The sequence below is a fragment of the Humulus lupulus genome, chromosome X (genome assembly GCF_963169125.1).
Source record: "Humulus lupulus chromosome X, drHumLupu1.1, whole genome shotgun sequence".
Lineage (NCBI taxonomy): Eukaryota > Viridiplantae > Streptophyta > Magnoliopsida > Rosales > Cannabaceae > Humulus > Humulus lupulus.
Window position 1 is genome coordinate 2,031,994 of NC_084802.1, and position 16,981 is coordinate 2,048,974.

Below are 16,981 nucleotides of genomic sequence, written 5' to 3' on the forward strand. Positions count from 1 at the left end.
GTCATTTGTCAAAAAAAAAAGTGTTGGAATGAAAAGTTGAAACAAATATGTAATTTAAGAAAAGTATTTAAAAGTAACCAAAAAAAGAAGATAAAACTAGAAGAATACCAATGGTAACTAGTAGTAACAAAAAAAAAAGAGTAACCAAAAAGATTGTAAAATAACATAAAAGATAAATCAAATAATAAAAGCAAACCATTTGAAAAAAAAAATCAAAAGCTTTTATAATTTAAAACAAAACCAGAATAAACAAAAAGTATTTAAAACCAAGAAGCACTAACCAAAAGGAACAAAACACAAACATAAAAAAAATAAAACAAGACCCTTTTGAAACCAAAAGTAATGTAAAATATTAACAAATAAAAAGAATCATTTGAAATAAAACTTTATGAGATGAACTTGTCTTTGACCGCCTTAAAGGAATACTTCATCATTGAGGAATCTTTCCTCTTTAAAGATTTGGAATAAATGAAATAATGGCAATAGAAACAAAATGAACAAAAAAATATGAATAGAATACAAAAGAAAAACCATCTAGACAAAGTAAGAAGATAATAAGAAAAAAAATTGCATACATGATGGAATATGAACTTTAGATATTTTGCAAGTGGGACAAAAAAAATTGTATTATAAAATCAACTTCATAAAATTGTATTGTTGTACATAATTCGTATTTATTTGGATCTATCTTACAATATCATGCATGTATGCTTGATATCTAAGCTTGACACTATACATAATATCGTGTCGTGTCATGTCGTGTCATGTTTGATCTAAACTCATATTTTTTTGCCAATAAAACTTATTTCATATAATCTCACATTTACAACTTCTAATCCACTTAAGTGAGAATGTATTTGATTGGGTTACCATCTCACTCCAAATTGAATTAAATTATTCAATACATAAAAAATTAGTTATATCTTAAAATACTCATTCATTATTAAGCTATCCCATGTACTCGGAACCTTCCTATCAGATTGCCCAGATCAACTATAGGTCGTTGGATCAGCTCCAATCTTATAAAATGGAGTTGATAATGGAGCCTGCGCCTGATAATATTAATAAATAATTATAATAATAAAGAAATTAAAGTCAAAGTCTAGTGGGATCTACCATCTCTGCTCTAAACTCAGTTTATACCAATTTGCCTTCTCCAAATTTCTATGATTAGAGTAGAAAAGCTCTAACCTTTGATCTGACTTGACAGACCCAAAAATCCCTTGTGTAGTTTTATTTATATATATTATATAAAAATACAATTTTTATTAAATAAATTTTCATTTTAATTCTAATTTTCTTGTATTTTGCTTATCTATATATATTTGATTGACACTTAACAAATCTTAAAAGCCCGACAAAGAGAGACGTTGGATTAGAGAGAGGAGGCATGTGGGCTTCCTATGCTCCATTCTTGTGTGTGTATAAGAAGTAGAAGAAAGAACTATCTATTTCTCCCATTCAGATTGCTTAATTCTCAAATTTAGGATCAGCCCAGATTGTCTTTTTTAGAATCCCACCTAGTATTCCTCTTACCCTTTTGTTGATTCTTTCCATTTATACACTTTTTATCTATTAAAAGTAAGAAAATAAACAATCTTGAAAAAAAAGGCTTTTTTGCCTTTCTATATATATATATATATATAGATGCTATATTGTTCAATGCTTTTGGGATTGATAAGGGTAATAATATTGTTAGATTAAATATCATCATCTGGGAATGGAGGGAGCCAAAGCTAGTAGCAAGTTTACTAGGATTTGTGTCTTTTGTGGAAGCAACTCTGGTCACAGGAAAGTCTTCAGTGATGCTGCTCTTGAATTGGGAAACGAAATGGTTGGTTTTTGTTTCTTTTTCTTCACTTTCTTCAGTCATTATATGAATTTGTTTGTATACATCTCAAACAAGCACTGGTTTGTGATTTTGAATTTGATTGTTTCAATGGGTTCTTTTCCCTTTTCTTTTTTGGATAATGAACTGTTTTGTTGGCTTTTTTTTCTTTCCTTTTGGGTAGTTCACACGCAGCTTTTTCATTAACCATGTTCTTACCCTTTTTGGTAATGACACTTTTTTCTGGTCAAGAACACTTTTTTCTTTCTACTCATCAATTGATTACTTTTACTTGTTTGTTTAAAGGGTTGCCCTTTGGTTGTGGTGGATTGCAGGTGGAGAGGAAGATAAATTTGGTGTATGGTGGAGGAAGTGTTGGGTTGATGGGTTTGATATCCAGGACAGTGTATGCTGGAGATTGTCATGTTCTTGGGTAGAAACTTAAAAAAAAATAATGCCTAGACTAGTACATTATTGATTGTTCTTTTCATTTGATAATCTCTTATTGTGCTTAAACAAGCATGGTGTTTTTCAGTTTTGTATCAAATTTTGTCACTTTACAAAGTTGGTTATATGTTTTTTTTTCTTCTTCCATGCAGGGTCATTCCTAAAGCTCTCATGCCTCATGAGGTACCTTTTGTTCTCTTTTTTCTTATACTTTTCTCCTCCTTGTTCACTTGGCTCTAAATCACCACAATTTCTCCTAGAAAGTCCTTGTGTCAAACATTTTTCACATTGAGAGGTTGGCTCTTTCTATATCATGATATACTTTTACACCTGTACTTCATTCTTGAATCAGACAGATCCCAAAGTTGATAATGAATCTGAAAGTTGGGCTTTGGCACATACAATAAATTACATTAAGAACTGTATATTGAAGTTGTTTTCAAACACAAGATTGCATTCAATGAGTTCTATCAATTGGTTTTTACTAACTGCTGTGGCTAAATTGGTAGATATCTGGTGAAACTGTTGGAGAAGTAAGAACTGTTTCGGACATGCATGAGCGAAAAGCTGCAATGGCTCGAGAAGCTGATGCGTTTATTGCTCTACCTGGTAATTACCTGGAAATAAATTTACTAATTTGGAAGCATGAGAAGACATCTTTAGAAATGCAGAAACTTTGAGCAATTTGAATATTTATGTTAAGACACATTTGAAACAAATAATTGTCCTTGTAGGAGGATATGGAACAATGGAGGAGCTGTTGGAGATGATAACATGGGCCCAGCTTGGGATTCACAAGAAACCGGTAACCTTTTCGCCACTGATCATTGAAATACCACAATCAGCTAATGGCTAAAAAAACTTTTAATTAGGTATTACTCTATGCAGGTTGGTTTGCTAAATGTAGATGGGTATTACAATTCTTTGCTAGCACTATTTGACAATGGTGTTGAAGAGGGATTCATCAAGCCAGGTGCTCGGGAAATCGTTGTCTCTGCTCCAACAGCCAAAGAACTCATGATAAAGATGGAGGTAGTTTCAGCTGTATAAAACTTTCTTTTTGTTTGTTTTAATGACAGAAATGTTCCTTCTGTAAAAAGAACAGAAAGTCAAGGCTGTCTTCTGATGTTAAATTTTCTCTCTCATAATGTATGTGCTTTGCTGGCCTACTGACCATAAAAGACCACTTCTTTGCACTTCCCAAGAATAGTTTATCCAAATTTGATCAGAAAATTACTTTCCTTTTGCAATCAATTTAAGAATCATGTAAAATATGTGGTTAAGAACTTGACACAAGTAAAAATGAGCATGTGAGATGTGAATATTTTATCCTTTAGTTGTTGTTGTTATTGCAAAGCATGGAACATAAACAAGGTCACATGGCCTTATCTCTCACCCCTTTGGGCAATGTTCTTTTTATTTTTAGAGGAGTTATCGCTAAAATCTGACCGACATGCTCGGTAAATTTAAGCACAGTCTGGTGGTTGGAGTTTTTTGTGACAAATTTTGTGATAGTGAGATGATGCTCAACATGTTATCCTATGATTCAATACGTTAAAATACCCAAAATCTAATTCTTCACTGCAATTTTTTGCAGCAATACGCTCCTTCCCATGAACACATTGCATCTCACGAAAGCTGGCAGATGGAACAACTTGGTGAGTATCCAAGCCAAGACAATTCAAGGTGATCGAAACTGTTATTTCCGGTAGATCATTCTCCTATGTTTCTGATGTGATTCATCAGCTCTTGAAATGTGTAAAAGAATCCATTTTTATGGGACCAGAAACTGTTCATTGCCATGATCTTGTTTGTTCTTGTTCTACAATTTGAGTCCTAGTAATAAAATTATCTCTGCTCTTTGACCACATATAATTTGTTTGATGTCCATTGTTCACACTATTACCACAGTCATATTTCATTGATGCCACTTAGTAAAGTACTAAACTACTGTGAAATAAAAAGGAGAAGATAATATTGTAGAACAGAATCCTCCAAGTGCTTGATAAGATGGTCCCACAATGTAGTGGCTTTATTGAAGTAGATATAGATGAGTTGAGAACAACTTAGACTTTTGGTTGACATCATTGAGGCACAATAAGCTCCAATTATTGATTAAAAAATTATATGATGAAATATGTCACTAAAGTTTTTCCAATAAAGCTTTCAAATCTTTTCTTTTATGGTAACTAAGGTACTCATGTAAGAAAATGGAGGTGAACTTGTTCAAACAAGTTACAGTTATGTGCCCAAGATTGCTTGAAAGAACTATTCATTGAGCTTCATACCACTTACTCTTCCTCACTCATTTTTACAAGCTTTCACACAACTACAAAACTCCCTAGAAATCGACATAGTATCTCATCGACTTTTTACATTGCTTGATACCACGTCGGTTATCAACTAACAAGGAAAGTTTGCTCTGTAGTGGTGACATCTCAGTCCCTACTTTAGAAGGAAGACATGTTAGGTATTAGAGATATTATTCTCTTAAAATGACATAACATGTTCACAGAATCTTATGATCTTGTTACCTTGAGTTTTATTCTCTACTTACCATCAAAGAAAAAGTAGCATATTTCTCCAAGTAGAGAAATAGAAGAATATTTCCATTATGACTAAATGGACTTAGCTACAAGCTTGGTGCTTGTTTTGTTAAGTCTTTCTTCTAGGTCCCACAAAGATGGGAAAACTGATGGCACACTTCATTTTCATTCAGCCTATTAAGATATATCCATTTGCAAGTACAATTAGTTTTGAGAGGAGCCTAGGCTACCCCATTTTGACTGCTTAAACTAACTCTCTATCTCTATTGTCTGGCAGCATTAAATGATTCTTAATCTTTTCCCAGCAGTAGGAAGCAAGAGCTGTTTTGCTATGTGAATTATATGAGAAAAGTTATAGCCTTTTCAAGAGGGTATTAGTAGTATAGTAGAAGCAGGTACCATATAGACAACCAAACATGTCTAAAAACAAAGCATAGGAATCACACTGTTCTGTCAACTTTTTTATGAGATCCCAATTCATATGTATAGCTAAGCTAGCTACAATATAGACTAAAAACTTCAGCCTCACATGGATTTATATTTATATCCAAAAGGTAAGGCCATCTTACCAGCTGAAGAGGGCCCCCTTTGCCTTGAGCCTTCTTCTCTCTTATTAATGACTGTTTTGCTGTCATTTTCCCACCAAAAGGAAAAAATGGATAGAGAATTGCTGGTTGTTGGAATGACATTGATGCCTTCTCATAGGCTCACACTATAATGTGGGTATTCTTGATATTGTGTCTTGTCAAGCATAATAATAATAATAATAACAATGGAATAGAAGTGGCTTGCAAGGGGCCAAGTGAATGGTGGACCTTCATTTCTAGTTCTGTCATCCATTAAAGGGTAATTGTGGAAAATGGTTGTTGCTTGATTTGGGATGAGGAGGCCCTCTTAGGCTCCTTGCTCTCCTTGTTTTTAAATGGGTCTGAAAATCCACTCACTGCCCTGGCACCCATGAAATGATGAGTGATTGAGCCACTTCCTCACTTTTGAGTAGATGTGTCAAAATAGGTCCGGCTTAGGAGTTCGGTATGGGCACGATGTTTATATGATGGCAAGCACAACACAACACGACACGACACTGTTAGCATTCGTGCTTGGATTGCCGCTACGTAATAGGAAAATTTAGCTATATGTTTGGAAAAACCAAAAACAAAATTATTAAATGAAGTTATGTTTATGATATCATGTTACTTGTACATTCAATTTTTATGCCCCAAGAAATAACCCCTCACGTGCAAAATTATAGAAGATCCCCTTTAAGATCAAACAAATCCATCGAATTGAGTATGATTGTATGTGTGATAGCATCTACTATACCAGGAATATCAATGAACCCGATTATTGAAATTGCTCAGGATACCCTTTTTTAGCTTCTAGAACCTATTTTTTAGTTCAAGATCCCTCTTACTAACTGGAATCAAAGAATTAGTAGACATGTTCCGCCCAAAAGGGGAATGGGCTAGGGTTATGAACTTATAATCGATAATCTGATGAACTTCATTTGCTAGTTATGAAGTATTTTGAGTTTTGTATAGCAGCAAGTTACTCATTCATATTGGTGTATTCAGTCATAAATTTAAATAATGTATAGGATTTTTAGTATGACAAGCCTTTGAACAATACATAGGTTTAGCAAATCAATTATAGTAATTAAATCTCTAATCTCATTAAAGAATAGCAATTAAGTCTATGTATGTGATTTTGGACTAATTTTTTTTTTTTATGAAAAAAATGGTACAGCCAAATTAGCAACATGAAGATCTTTGGATTCATCATTTTGTTCATGGTGTCATAATATGCACAAGTTTATATTTTTTATTATTATTGGGAGATTGAGATGTTAGTATTTTATAATTGTATCCTCTCATATTGTCATTTTAGTAATATCATGCAATCTTTTCCATCAATAATTAGACAAAAAATTACATATAGTAACTTAATTGTTACTGTTTAATGAGATTAAGGACTTAATCGCTAATATCTTATAATTCAAGGATCTTTAGAGTTTAAACTTTAAACTATTTACTTCAAGTGATTGTAAGGAGATACGAGGCATTGAGTAATGATACGTATATTAAAATTATATACCAATTGACGTGTTAGTTTCTTTTAACCAATTATATTTATTTTAGATGAAATTTATTGTCTCGACAGTTGTTGTTTTAATATTTTTGTACATAATTTTATCGAGATTTGTATAATAAAATCAAAAGAATTAATAAATGTTGATATTTGGGAGTGGGCACATCCTTTGAAAAATTGATAACAGTTACATCATTACTCATCACTATGTCAGACTGATAGGGCCACTGGTGAATAAATTTTGGAAGAGGCAAAGTTGGATTATCTCATATCACTTTCCTTGACAATGTTGATAACTTACACAATTTTTTTTTTTTTTTTTTTAGAGAGGATGTCTAAACATAGTTGAGAACTTCAAATTATTTTATGAGTATAGGAATAAAACTCCTATCATTTTTATTTTTTTTTTGGAAATTACATGGGATATGATTTTTTTTGCTATTTAATTTCTTTTTATGAGAATTTTGAATTGGTAATATTTTTATGGCTTCTATTTTAATTTTTTTTAAATATGTACTTTTTTATTTTCTATATAAATAGTTAAGTTTAGAATTATTCCATATCACACGTAAATTGTATTATTTTTTAACGGCGTTTTGAAAAATTCATATTAATTATTGATTTTAAAAGTTAAATCTATGGTAATACTATATTTTTATATATTAAATTTTAAACCCAATATTTTTAAAAAGATCTCTTTTTTGAAAAATGGCTATTTTTTTATGTTTTTTTAAAAAATATTTTTATAACATCGAACAAATTTTAAACAAAAATTATGGTTGATTTATTATCAAACAATAGGTGCAAGCAACGTGCAATGCATGTTTGCTTAGTTTTATTTAAAAAAATTATTAATTATTTTTATTAAGTTTTTATGATTGTCATATAAATTTTAAATAAATAAACAATATTATATATAAAATAATGGCATAAACATATTAAAAGAAAAATAAAAACAAAAACAAAAACAAAACAATGTTTATGAATTTTTTTCTTCAAAAAATAATATGATAATTTTTTAAATCACAAATTATTCTATTTAATGGACAAAACATTCATGATATTATTAAAATCATACCACAATGATTGAAGAAGAAACTTCTTTATTCTTGATAGAAAACAAATGTTATTCTAATTTCTTATTTAGTTACACAATTATACACGATATTTATATATAGTATATTTATTATGTATTATATATTATTGTAATAATAATATTTTATAACATGTGAATTTGTATTACTATAATTATTAAATATATAGTTTTGTATTAAATATTATTATTATAATATTTGAATTTAATAATAATATTTTATATGACATTTTCTTTTATATTAATATAATTAATAAATATTTAATGATATTTTATAATATTTAAATTTATATTAATATAATTAATAAATATTTATTTTTAATTAATTTTAAAGTATATTTTATTAAATATTTATAATATTCTATTAAAATTTGCCAAAACAAAAACCTTAATAATTTTGTTATCCGCACAATTTTAATTTTTATATAGAATATATATCAAGAACATATCAAGTGTATATCCTCCACATCAAATAAAAATATATTTTTATAATATAAAATTATATTGGATGTAATATTTTATTTATTAATTTATAGAAAGCGATGTAATTCCTAAATTTTATCATCAAAACAATAATTATTGTTTCAACGCCTAGCCACAAGTGGATATAAGCCTAGCTAGTAAAAAAAAATTCCTGTGGGTCAGTCCCTATTATTATTTTCTATTATTTGGAGGGGTGTTATGTTCAATCAAATAAATGAAAAATGTAACGTGGCACAAAATTAAACATAAATTTATAAGAAAAAAAATGAAATATCAATAATAAAAGTGAAGATATTATTTTTGTTTTTGTGTTTTTTTTTAATATGCGATCAGTTTTTGTATTTTTTTACATGACAATTTAGATTAGATACTGTGTTTTACAAAATGGATCAAAATAGTACTCTAGACTCGATTTCGATCAAAATATTTTCAATTATAAGATCAATTATCGGGTCGTTAGTGATGCGGTGGGTTCACAGAAGTGGAGAAAGTAGTTGATGAGCTGAGAATAAAATATTATATTTGAATTTTTTTACTAAAATTGGGTATAAGGTACTATTTTGATACATTTTATAAAACACATGGTCTGAATTGTTATTTAACAAAACACGAGAGCTGATCGCGTATTTGGAAAAAATATAGAGGACAAAGTGGTATTTTCCCATAATAAAAATTGGAAGAAAACAATCATTTGAAAAAGAAAAATTGAAAAAAATATATACATTTTTTAACTATGTATTTTGTCACATTATTTGTTTAGACCATATATTTTAATAAATTATTTTTTAGATTCTATATTTTATAAAATTATTCAAATAGACATCTAAACCCAATTTTGATAAACAAACAATTAAATATAACAATACAATTGTTAGATAAAATGATTGAGATTTTGTTCAGAGTTATTAGTTCGGTGAATCATTTGTAGTTTTAGTTCAAAAAAATTTGATCGAAATCAGATTTATAGGTATATTTGAATTATTTTACAAAATAGAAAATTCAAAAAGTAATCTATTAAAATACGGTGTCCAAATAAATAATAAGATAAAATAGAATATCAAAATAGTATAATAAAAAAAAAACCTTATTATTATTAGTGAACGAATGAAATGTCTTTGTCTAAATTATAATATTAGATTGTAATGTGAGAAAACTGCACTAAAAGTCGAAAAATATGACAATTCCACTGTCTTAATTATTTAATTTTTTAAGTACAAAAAGCCTTTTCGATTATAATAATTCACTTAAAAACAATGTTTGGTGAAAGCTCCTAATCAAAGCTTGCTACCAAACAAATTATATTTGGCATTTGCTATGAAAATACATCTAATCTAGTCTTATAAATATATATTATTATTGGGACTAATAAAAATTAAATTAAAAAAATGGTAAGATAGAAAAAAATATATATTTGTAAATGAAGACATAGGTTATAGCACATGTTTATATTAATTTTTAAAAGTATATATTTTTTATTTTAGAATTTTTTTTTCTCTCATCTCAAGTTTTTATTTTTCATACGATTATATATTTTTTCTATTTTGCACAAAAATTTTTTATTTTTTTTATTTAGTGATTTGTGTAACAAAAATATATTTTTCTAAAATAATTTTTAAAGTAGTAACCTAAAAACATGATTTTTGGTTATGTATATGATATTCATTCATAACACACTAAGCTAACAAATATATATAGGGAATTTCATAGGTATGAGCATAACTTTAGGTATCTTTGTTTTCGGCAAATGGAGAAATTATAATCTAATTTTTTTATATGACGATGTACAATGTAATTATAGCAGGCATTCTATCACTTTTCGAAATTTTTTGAATAATTTGTGATACCGGAAACATGGCTCAAATAGTATATTTTACACGCGTATAAAAAAATAACCACACATGCAACTATTTGAATCATATTTTTCGGCATCGTAAATTATTTGAAATTTTTAAAAAAAATTGTAGGTTGTCTGTTATAACTACAATATACACCATCATATAAAAAAATTAAATTATAATTTTTTTATGTACCAAAGACAGAAACACCCCTACTGGTAGGAGCAAAAATGATGCTATATCAATGAAATAGCTTCGACTGATACAATTCTTTTAATATTAGACTAAATTGATGCTAACATGAAATCATATATTAATAATAACAATTAGAAATTTCATATACATATACAGATATATAGTTGTATTATAAATAAAATATTCTGCCCTTTTTATCATATGCAATATATAGGGAAATTTTATATGGTATCAACCTACAGGTAGGGCCATCTCTGTTTCCGGTATGTAGAGGAATTATAACTCAATATTTTATATGACGTTGTACATTGTAGTTATAGCACGTATCCCATCAGTTTTAGTGAAATTTCAAATAATTTAAGATGACCAAAACAAGGTTCAACCAGTCAATTGTACACATGTGTTTTTTTATGCTCATGCAACTAAACATTATGAATTTTTGTTTTCGACAACTAAAAATTTGCGTTATAAACATTCAAAAAAAACTTAAAAACTAGTGGGATACCTACTATAACTACAACATACATCATTATATAAAAAAAGTTGGGATAATTTGTTTACATGCCAGAAACAGAGATGCCCCTACCGGTAGGGACAAAACTGGCACCCCTACTATAGAATTTCTCATATTATCTCTCTTCCCTATTTAATCTTTATTTCTGAGTTGTTCCCTCTACAATTTTAATCTATTTCTTTTCTCACGTGTAATTTGAGTTGAGCTATAACTATTTTTTTTGTTTAACCGAGATTATTGTTTTATCATATCTCTTCCATTCATAATCTAAATTTGAAATTTTCTTTAAAAAAATTAACCAAAATTATGAATTCATCCGTACAAAATTTATCATATTAGTTTTCTTCTAGTTCTTGTCCTACATGACTCATTGTCTTAACGGGTAAGATTCCTTGTCTAAATGGGAAATAAGGTAGGGACGACAATAATTTTCATTCCCCAAATATTAAGTGCAGCAAAGGTGAGGATGGCACTCCCTGCCCCAATGAGGTTCGTTTAAATTTTATATCTTTTTTTTTTATGTATTGTTGTTGTGTAATAGTAAATTTAAAAAAAAATTATATTTTATTTTGAATAGTATTTAGTAATTTAAATTATAAATATTATGTAATATTTTAATTTTTATATATTTACCATTTTTACTATTAAATTTTATGTTAAATATATTTTATAAATAAATAGATTTTTGTGGGAATTTCTCACTCTAACAGGGATTCTTCACTTTGCCCCCGAAAGGAAACAAGATGGAAGCGAAGATAAGATTAAGATTATAAATGAGGACTGAGACAAGGGAGCAGAAAGTGATATCCTAATTAAAAGTAAAACTCATGATTAAGAACAAGAATAGAAATAGAATAATAAAAGAAAATGATTTTTTTTTATTGTGTGTTGAAATAATTTTTATTTTATTATTTTTTTAAAAAGTAATCATTCCAGTAAAATATTATAAAATTATTCTATTATAATGATATTCCCATCAAGCACCATAACTCAAATTTTAATTACCTATATTAGTTTTTTAGTTATTTGGAAACAAAATTAATTTATTAAAAAGTTACTATATTAACTTTGAATTACTATTAAAAAAAGCTGTAAAAATAATTTAGTAATTTTGTGTCTTTATAGAATTTTTTTTCCACTTTATCTTTCTAATTTAAAAAGGAATTTTTCCATTCACTTTTATCTACTATACTTTCTTTACTCATCCTTTTCTTCTCTACGAAAAATATGGTAAAAGAAAATCCTCTAAATTATGAAAAATAACATTTCAATTCCCCTAAATAAAACTAATAAATAAATTAAATTCTAGCTCCATTCCATATTCCAATATCTTAAATTGTAAATAAACAGAAATATATATATATATATAGGGAGCAACTACAACACATCCCTTTTTTGCAACACCAGTGCATTTTTTTTCCTATTTCTGCACCTGAATAATTATAATCTCAAATTTTTTTATATGATGGTGTACATTATAGCTATCTAGAACATCCTACAAATTTTCAAGAAATTCTGAATAAATTATAGTACCAAAACACGGTTTAAACTGTCTGTTGCACGCATACCTGTTTTTTTGTGCATGCGTGCAAAATTTGACAATTAGAATTATGTTTTCGGCTTCGTAAACTATTCAGAATTTCTTGAAAATTTGCAGAATATTCTAAATACCTACAATGTACACCGTCATATAAAAAAATTTGTGATTATATCTATCCAGGTACAAAAATAGAAAAGAAATACACCAGTGTTGCAAAAAAAAATGAATGTATTGTAGTTGTTCCCTATTTATATATATAGAATGAAAAAAATTGTGATTATATCTATCCAAGTGTCGAAATAAAAAAATAATGCATCGGTGTTGAAAAAAAAGAATGCGTTGCAATCATTCCCTATTTATATATATATATAGAATGAAAAAGATTTTTTTTTCTTTGCTAGAATGTAAGTAATACAACACATTATTAAGGTTTTTCAGAGGACTGGTCCTACAAGTTACAACATCTTCAAAGTTCAAACCGTAGTAAAACAAAATGTTTTTCAATTGATAAAGAATTCCAACCAAAAAAATAAAAAAAGTAACAAACAAATTCAATGCCTCCAAGGTCCTTCAAAACCCTCCTTCCCCTCTCAGGACCCCTAAACAGAGACTGTATATACTATACAATCCAACCTCCAATTCCAATTACCAGCCAAAATGTGGAGCCAGCTCCATTGTTATGTGCAACCCCGCCGAACCAGAAATTCGACAAGTGCAGTTTTTTCTATCAATGTCATCTTCAAGCCTTCTCTTTAGCAGAAGAAGATGCCATCAAATGATGCAGAGTTGCCGCCTGGATAACGGTACTAGGGTTTGAATCCCTACCACGGTTGGACCCGGATTGTCTTGCACCGAAATTCCGATCAGCGCCACTTTGTACATACCGTCTTAATCGGCGGGGAAGAAGTCTAAGAACCCGAGTTGAACTCACAAGTAACATCACACCGAGGATTATTAGTAACCTGCAGTGAAAATTTTCTGGAAATTTAACCACATGAAGGACAAAAGGCAGGACACAAGGACACAAGAATCTATACCATAGGCATCTCACAAACATTTATAACCAAATAACTAGAGACCACAATATGCATGGACCACAGTTTACCCCATCGACGTACAGAGGACAGTATTTTGAATAACAGCCATGGAGGTATGCCAAAAGACCTAATATCCAAGGATGCATCCATGTATGTGTCCACATTATTTTGTCCAAAATGCAGTAAAACGTCTTTACAATGATAAACAAAATTGAAATGACTTCTATATAATCATAAAAAATCCTAATCCCAATCTCAGTGAGTTATAAACAAGAGTAAAACTCCATATTGTAATAAGTTGGAATTTTTTTAGGTTCCATATTAAGAAAATTGCATCGTAGTAATAACTCTGTGAATATTCTAAAAAATATATGCCATGTTATTGTTACATTAAGCGTTAAGATAAAATAAAATATTTATCTAAAATTATTTGAGACTGATTTATTCTTTAGAGTACTAAATTCTGAACTTGTGCGTACACAATAATTCATCAACATGAGTAACTTCTTGTTAAGACAAAATATTTCTAGTTGGTAATAAGATTAGTTTTGTTTTTACACTATAACTTAACAATACAGAGATTTTACTGTAAATATTTATGAGATTTAGATCTTGGAGAAGGTTATTTAGTATTAAGTGTTCTAATTCATTATCTAAAGTTACCATCCAAGCAGAAGCGATAAACGGGCTGTTGGCGCTGATGGCAATCTTTCACCCAAAGCGAGCATTCCAGCTAGCACACCGGTAACAATTGATGCCACAGCAGCACATGTAGAAACCACAATCGCCCTCCCATGCTTTAAACCCCGAGTCTGTTAATAACACAACATCATTTTATTAGTGACAAAATAACTCAACAAAAAGAAAAAATAACCGTGTTTCTGTAACAGTAGCATTCCCTACAGCCTACTTACAATGATCTTAATTTATAGAGATGACAATCTGATCTAGTTGAAGTAATTTACCTGGTAATAGAATCCTGTGCCGCTACAACATATGCTAATTGAGATGCATATAGGAACTAGCATCCTGGGGAAGCCCTGCTCCAAGAAAACAAATCCCATCTTTGATATAACAGATGCCATCCTGTAATTACATGTGTAGACATAATTATAAGCTTAAGCATTACTAAAATAACAGAAGGGCGTCCGCTAAATATTTTTTATTTAAATTACATCATCATCAACCAAGAGGAGTTTCATTAGTCCTAAACTGTTGTGGTTCCACTTTGAAATATGTAAGTCGTTAAAAATTATGCTAAATCATTTAGAGTAAATTTTGTGTCTAAAACAGTCAAAAAGATATTGTACCCGAACAAAATGCCAGATTCTAGGCCATATATAATTTCCTCAACAACTTCAAATTCCATCTGCACCACAAAAGAGTGTCAAAATTTTTCAAGATCATGAATCAAGTTACCACTTCCTGTACACAAGGGAAAGCATAAATCAAGTTACCAATTCCTGTTCTCTTCGTTGACGTTTGCAAATACGGAGCCAACCATTGAGAAGTACCTGTTAAAAGGTGTCATTTAAGGCCTCAGATTCTCTAGAATGCATAAAACAAACAAGAAGAATTGACTACATGCTGTTCAATTATGATTTAGTAAGATTAAACCTAGCATGAATGGCACTCACAGTCTTGTTTTTACACTGACTAGACTACAAAGGCAAAAACCCAAAATCAGATGAACCACAAGATAAGGTACCTACAAACAAGATGGCGACGATGATTACAAGCCATGGTAACTGAAGTACAGAAATGGCAGAAGCCTTTTGTTCCTCACCACCAGCACCAACTCCTGTAGATAAAATAGTAACAACTCTGTTTATAGTAAAATAAAAAATCAGTTGCCGATGCTTGAACAGCTGTAGAGAATTTACACAATCATCAATAAACTTCAATTTTCCAGAGATTTGGATTTTGGCAATTTTACTTAAAATCCTTACTAAATAGGAGTAACTACTAAGATTCATCATACCTGATAACATACTGGAACCAGGGAAGACGTGGGGTATAAAAAATGAAATAGAAAAGAGGTCTCTCTTAGTCTTAGTTTTATTTAGAACATTTGTATCGTGGCATTAATTGGCAACCAAAAATTTGCATAAAGTTGATAATCAACAAAGAAATGAGAAGAACTTACATTACCTAAGGTGCCAATGCCTGCTAAAGTAATTCCCATCCAGTCAATAACATTCATGGTTTCCTTTAGATAAAAGTGCGAAAAAACAGAAAGAATAGCAAGTCCACAGCCAGAAACGGGTTGGATAACTGATACCTGAAAGAACACCAACCACATTATCCTTATTATCACAAAGATTTGCCCATACAACATGAGATAATATACAAATTTCAACCAACAAGCACATTAGTTTCTAGATATAGTGAAAAGTATTGTCTCTTGTTATAGCGCAATTACTTATATATTAAAGTTAACCCTTTTAGTCTCATTGGTATTCTAGATAAAATAAACAATAACTGGCTTCATGCAATGCTTGTGGATATACACTACAATCTACACATAAAATATGGACAAGGAAGCTTGGAATAAAGCACTTACAGGAGCTAGAGATAATGCTCTCAACATCAACAAAGCTCCAAATATGTCCATCAAAAAACCCAACAACCAAGCTCTATTAAGGGCATATGCCCTTATCACCTACAAACACAAAATCACACATAATCAATCATTTCAACATTTAGAAACAAAGCCTGCAATATCATCATGACCATGAAAAACCATGCAACACTTGAGAATCCATAACATATCCCAGATTAATCAAAAATCCCATTTCCAAATGAATCCCAATTTTTCTATCGTACTAACTTACTATCTTAATGTATTATAAATGGCATTGTGATTTCCATTGGAATGAACCTAATTAGAATCTATAACCCAATTAAATTGTCCAATACTTCATCTGATTAGTTATTCGAAACTCACCCATTCCCAATTCCCAAACAAAACAATAAAGACCGTCATCAAAACCCAACTAAAAAAAAAACTAATTTTCCAATCCCAAATGCTCCTTCAACAGTTCCCCCTTTTCTCATCCAATAAAGACAACAACTTTGCAATTAATTAGCAAAAAAAAGAATCGTCCGGCGGCCCAAATTAAGTGGCAATAAAATGAAAATAAAGAAAGAAAGGAGGGGCAAAATGGTCAGGAAAAAAAAACCTTGAGCTTGAACGAGAGAGGAGGGAGAATGACGGTGCCCTTCTTCTGAAGGACTTTTCCGATGTTGTTACCGGCGGTGGCCGCCAAGGTCAGGCAAATCGACTCCCACATGATCAGATTTCGACGATCCTGATTTGATTTTCTCTTTCAAATTCTCTTCGTTCTTACGTTACGTTTCGTTTGAGTTGTACCA

At 29.9% G+C, this 16,981-nt stretch overlaps 2 protein-coding genes across 3 annotated transcripts; one reads left to right on the forward strand and one right to left on the reverse strand.

The window, feature by feature from the left end:
• Window positions 1-1,178: 1,178 nt before the first annotated feature.
• Window positions 1,179-4,150, forward strand: LOC133803800 (cytokinin riboside 5'-monophosphate phosphoribohydrolase LOG8). Of its 2 annotated transcripts, none has more exons than XM_062241914.1 (8): window positions 1,179-1,581; window positions 1,700-1,834; window positions 2,164-2,261; window positions 2,428-2,458; window positions 2,785-2,884; window positions 3,010-3,080; window positions 3,164-3,307; window positions 3,873-4,150. In XM_062241914.1, the coding sequence occupies exons 2-8, from the start codon at window positions 1,721-1,723 to the stop codon at window positions 3,963-3,965; spliced, it is 651 nt and encodes a 216-aa protein (XP_062097898.1). In that variant the 5' UTR covers window positions 1,179-1,581; window positions 1,700-1,720; the 3' UTR covers window positions 3,966-4,150. The 2 variants fall into 2 exon arrangements, with proteins under 2 accessions (XP_062097898.1, XP_062097897.1); XM_062241913.1 differs by having other exon boundaries at window positions 1,180-1,523.
• Window positions 4,151-12,938: 8,788 nt separating this feature from the next.
• Window positions 12,939-16,981, reverse strand: LOC133803563 (probable magnesium transporter NIPA9). Its single transcript, XM_062241649.1, has 9 exons — window positions 16,789-16,981; window positions 16,170-16,268; window positions 15,758-15,887; window positions 15,319-15,407; window positions 15,064-15,120; window positions 14,917-14,975; window positions 14,572-14,692; window positions 14,270-14,418; window positions 12,939-13,531 (listed from the first exon to the last, which is right to left on the reverse strand). Exons 1-9 carry the CDS (start codon window positions 16,897-16,899, stop codon window positions 13,309-13,311), a joined length of 1,038 nt encoding a protein of 345 aa, XP_062097633.1. The 5' UTR covers window positions 16,900-16,981; the 3' UTR covers window positions 12,939-13,308.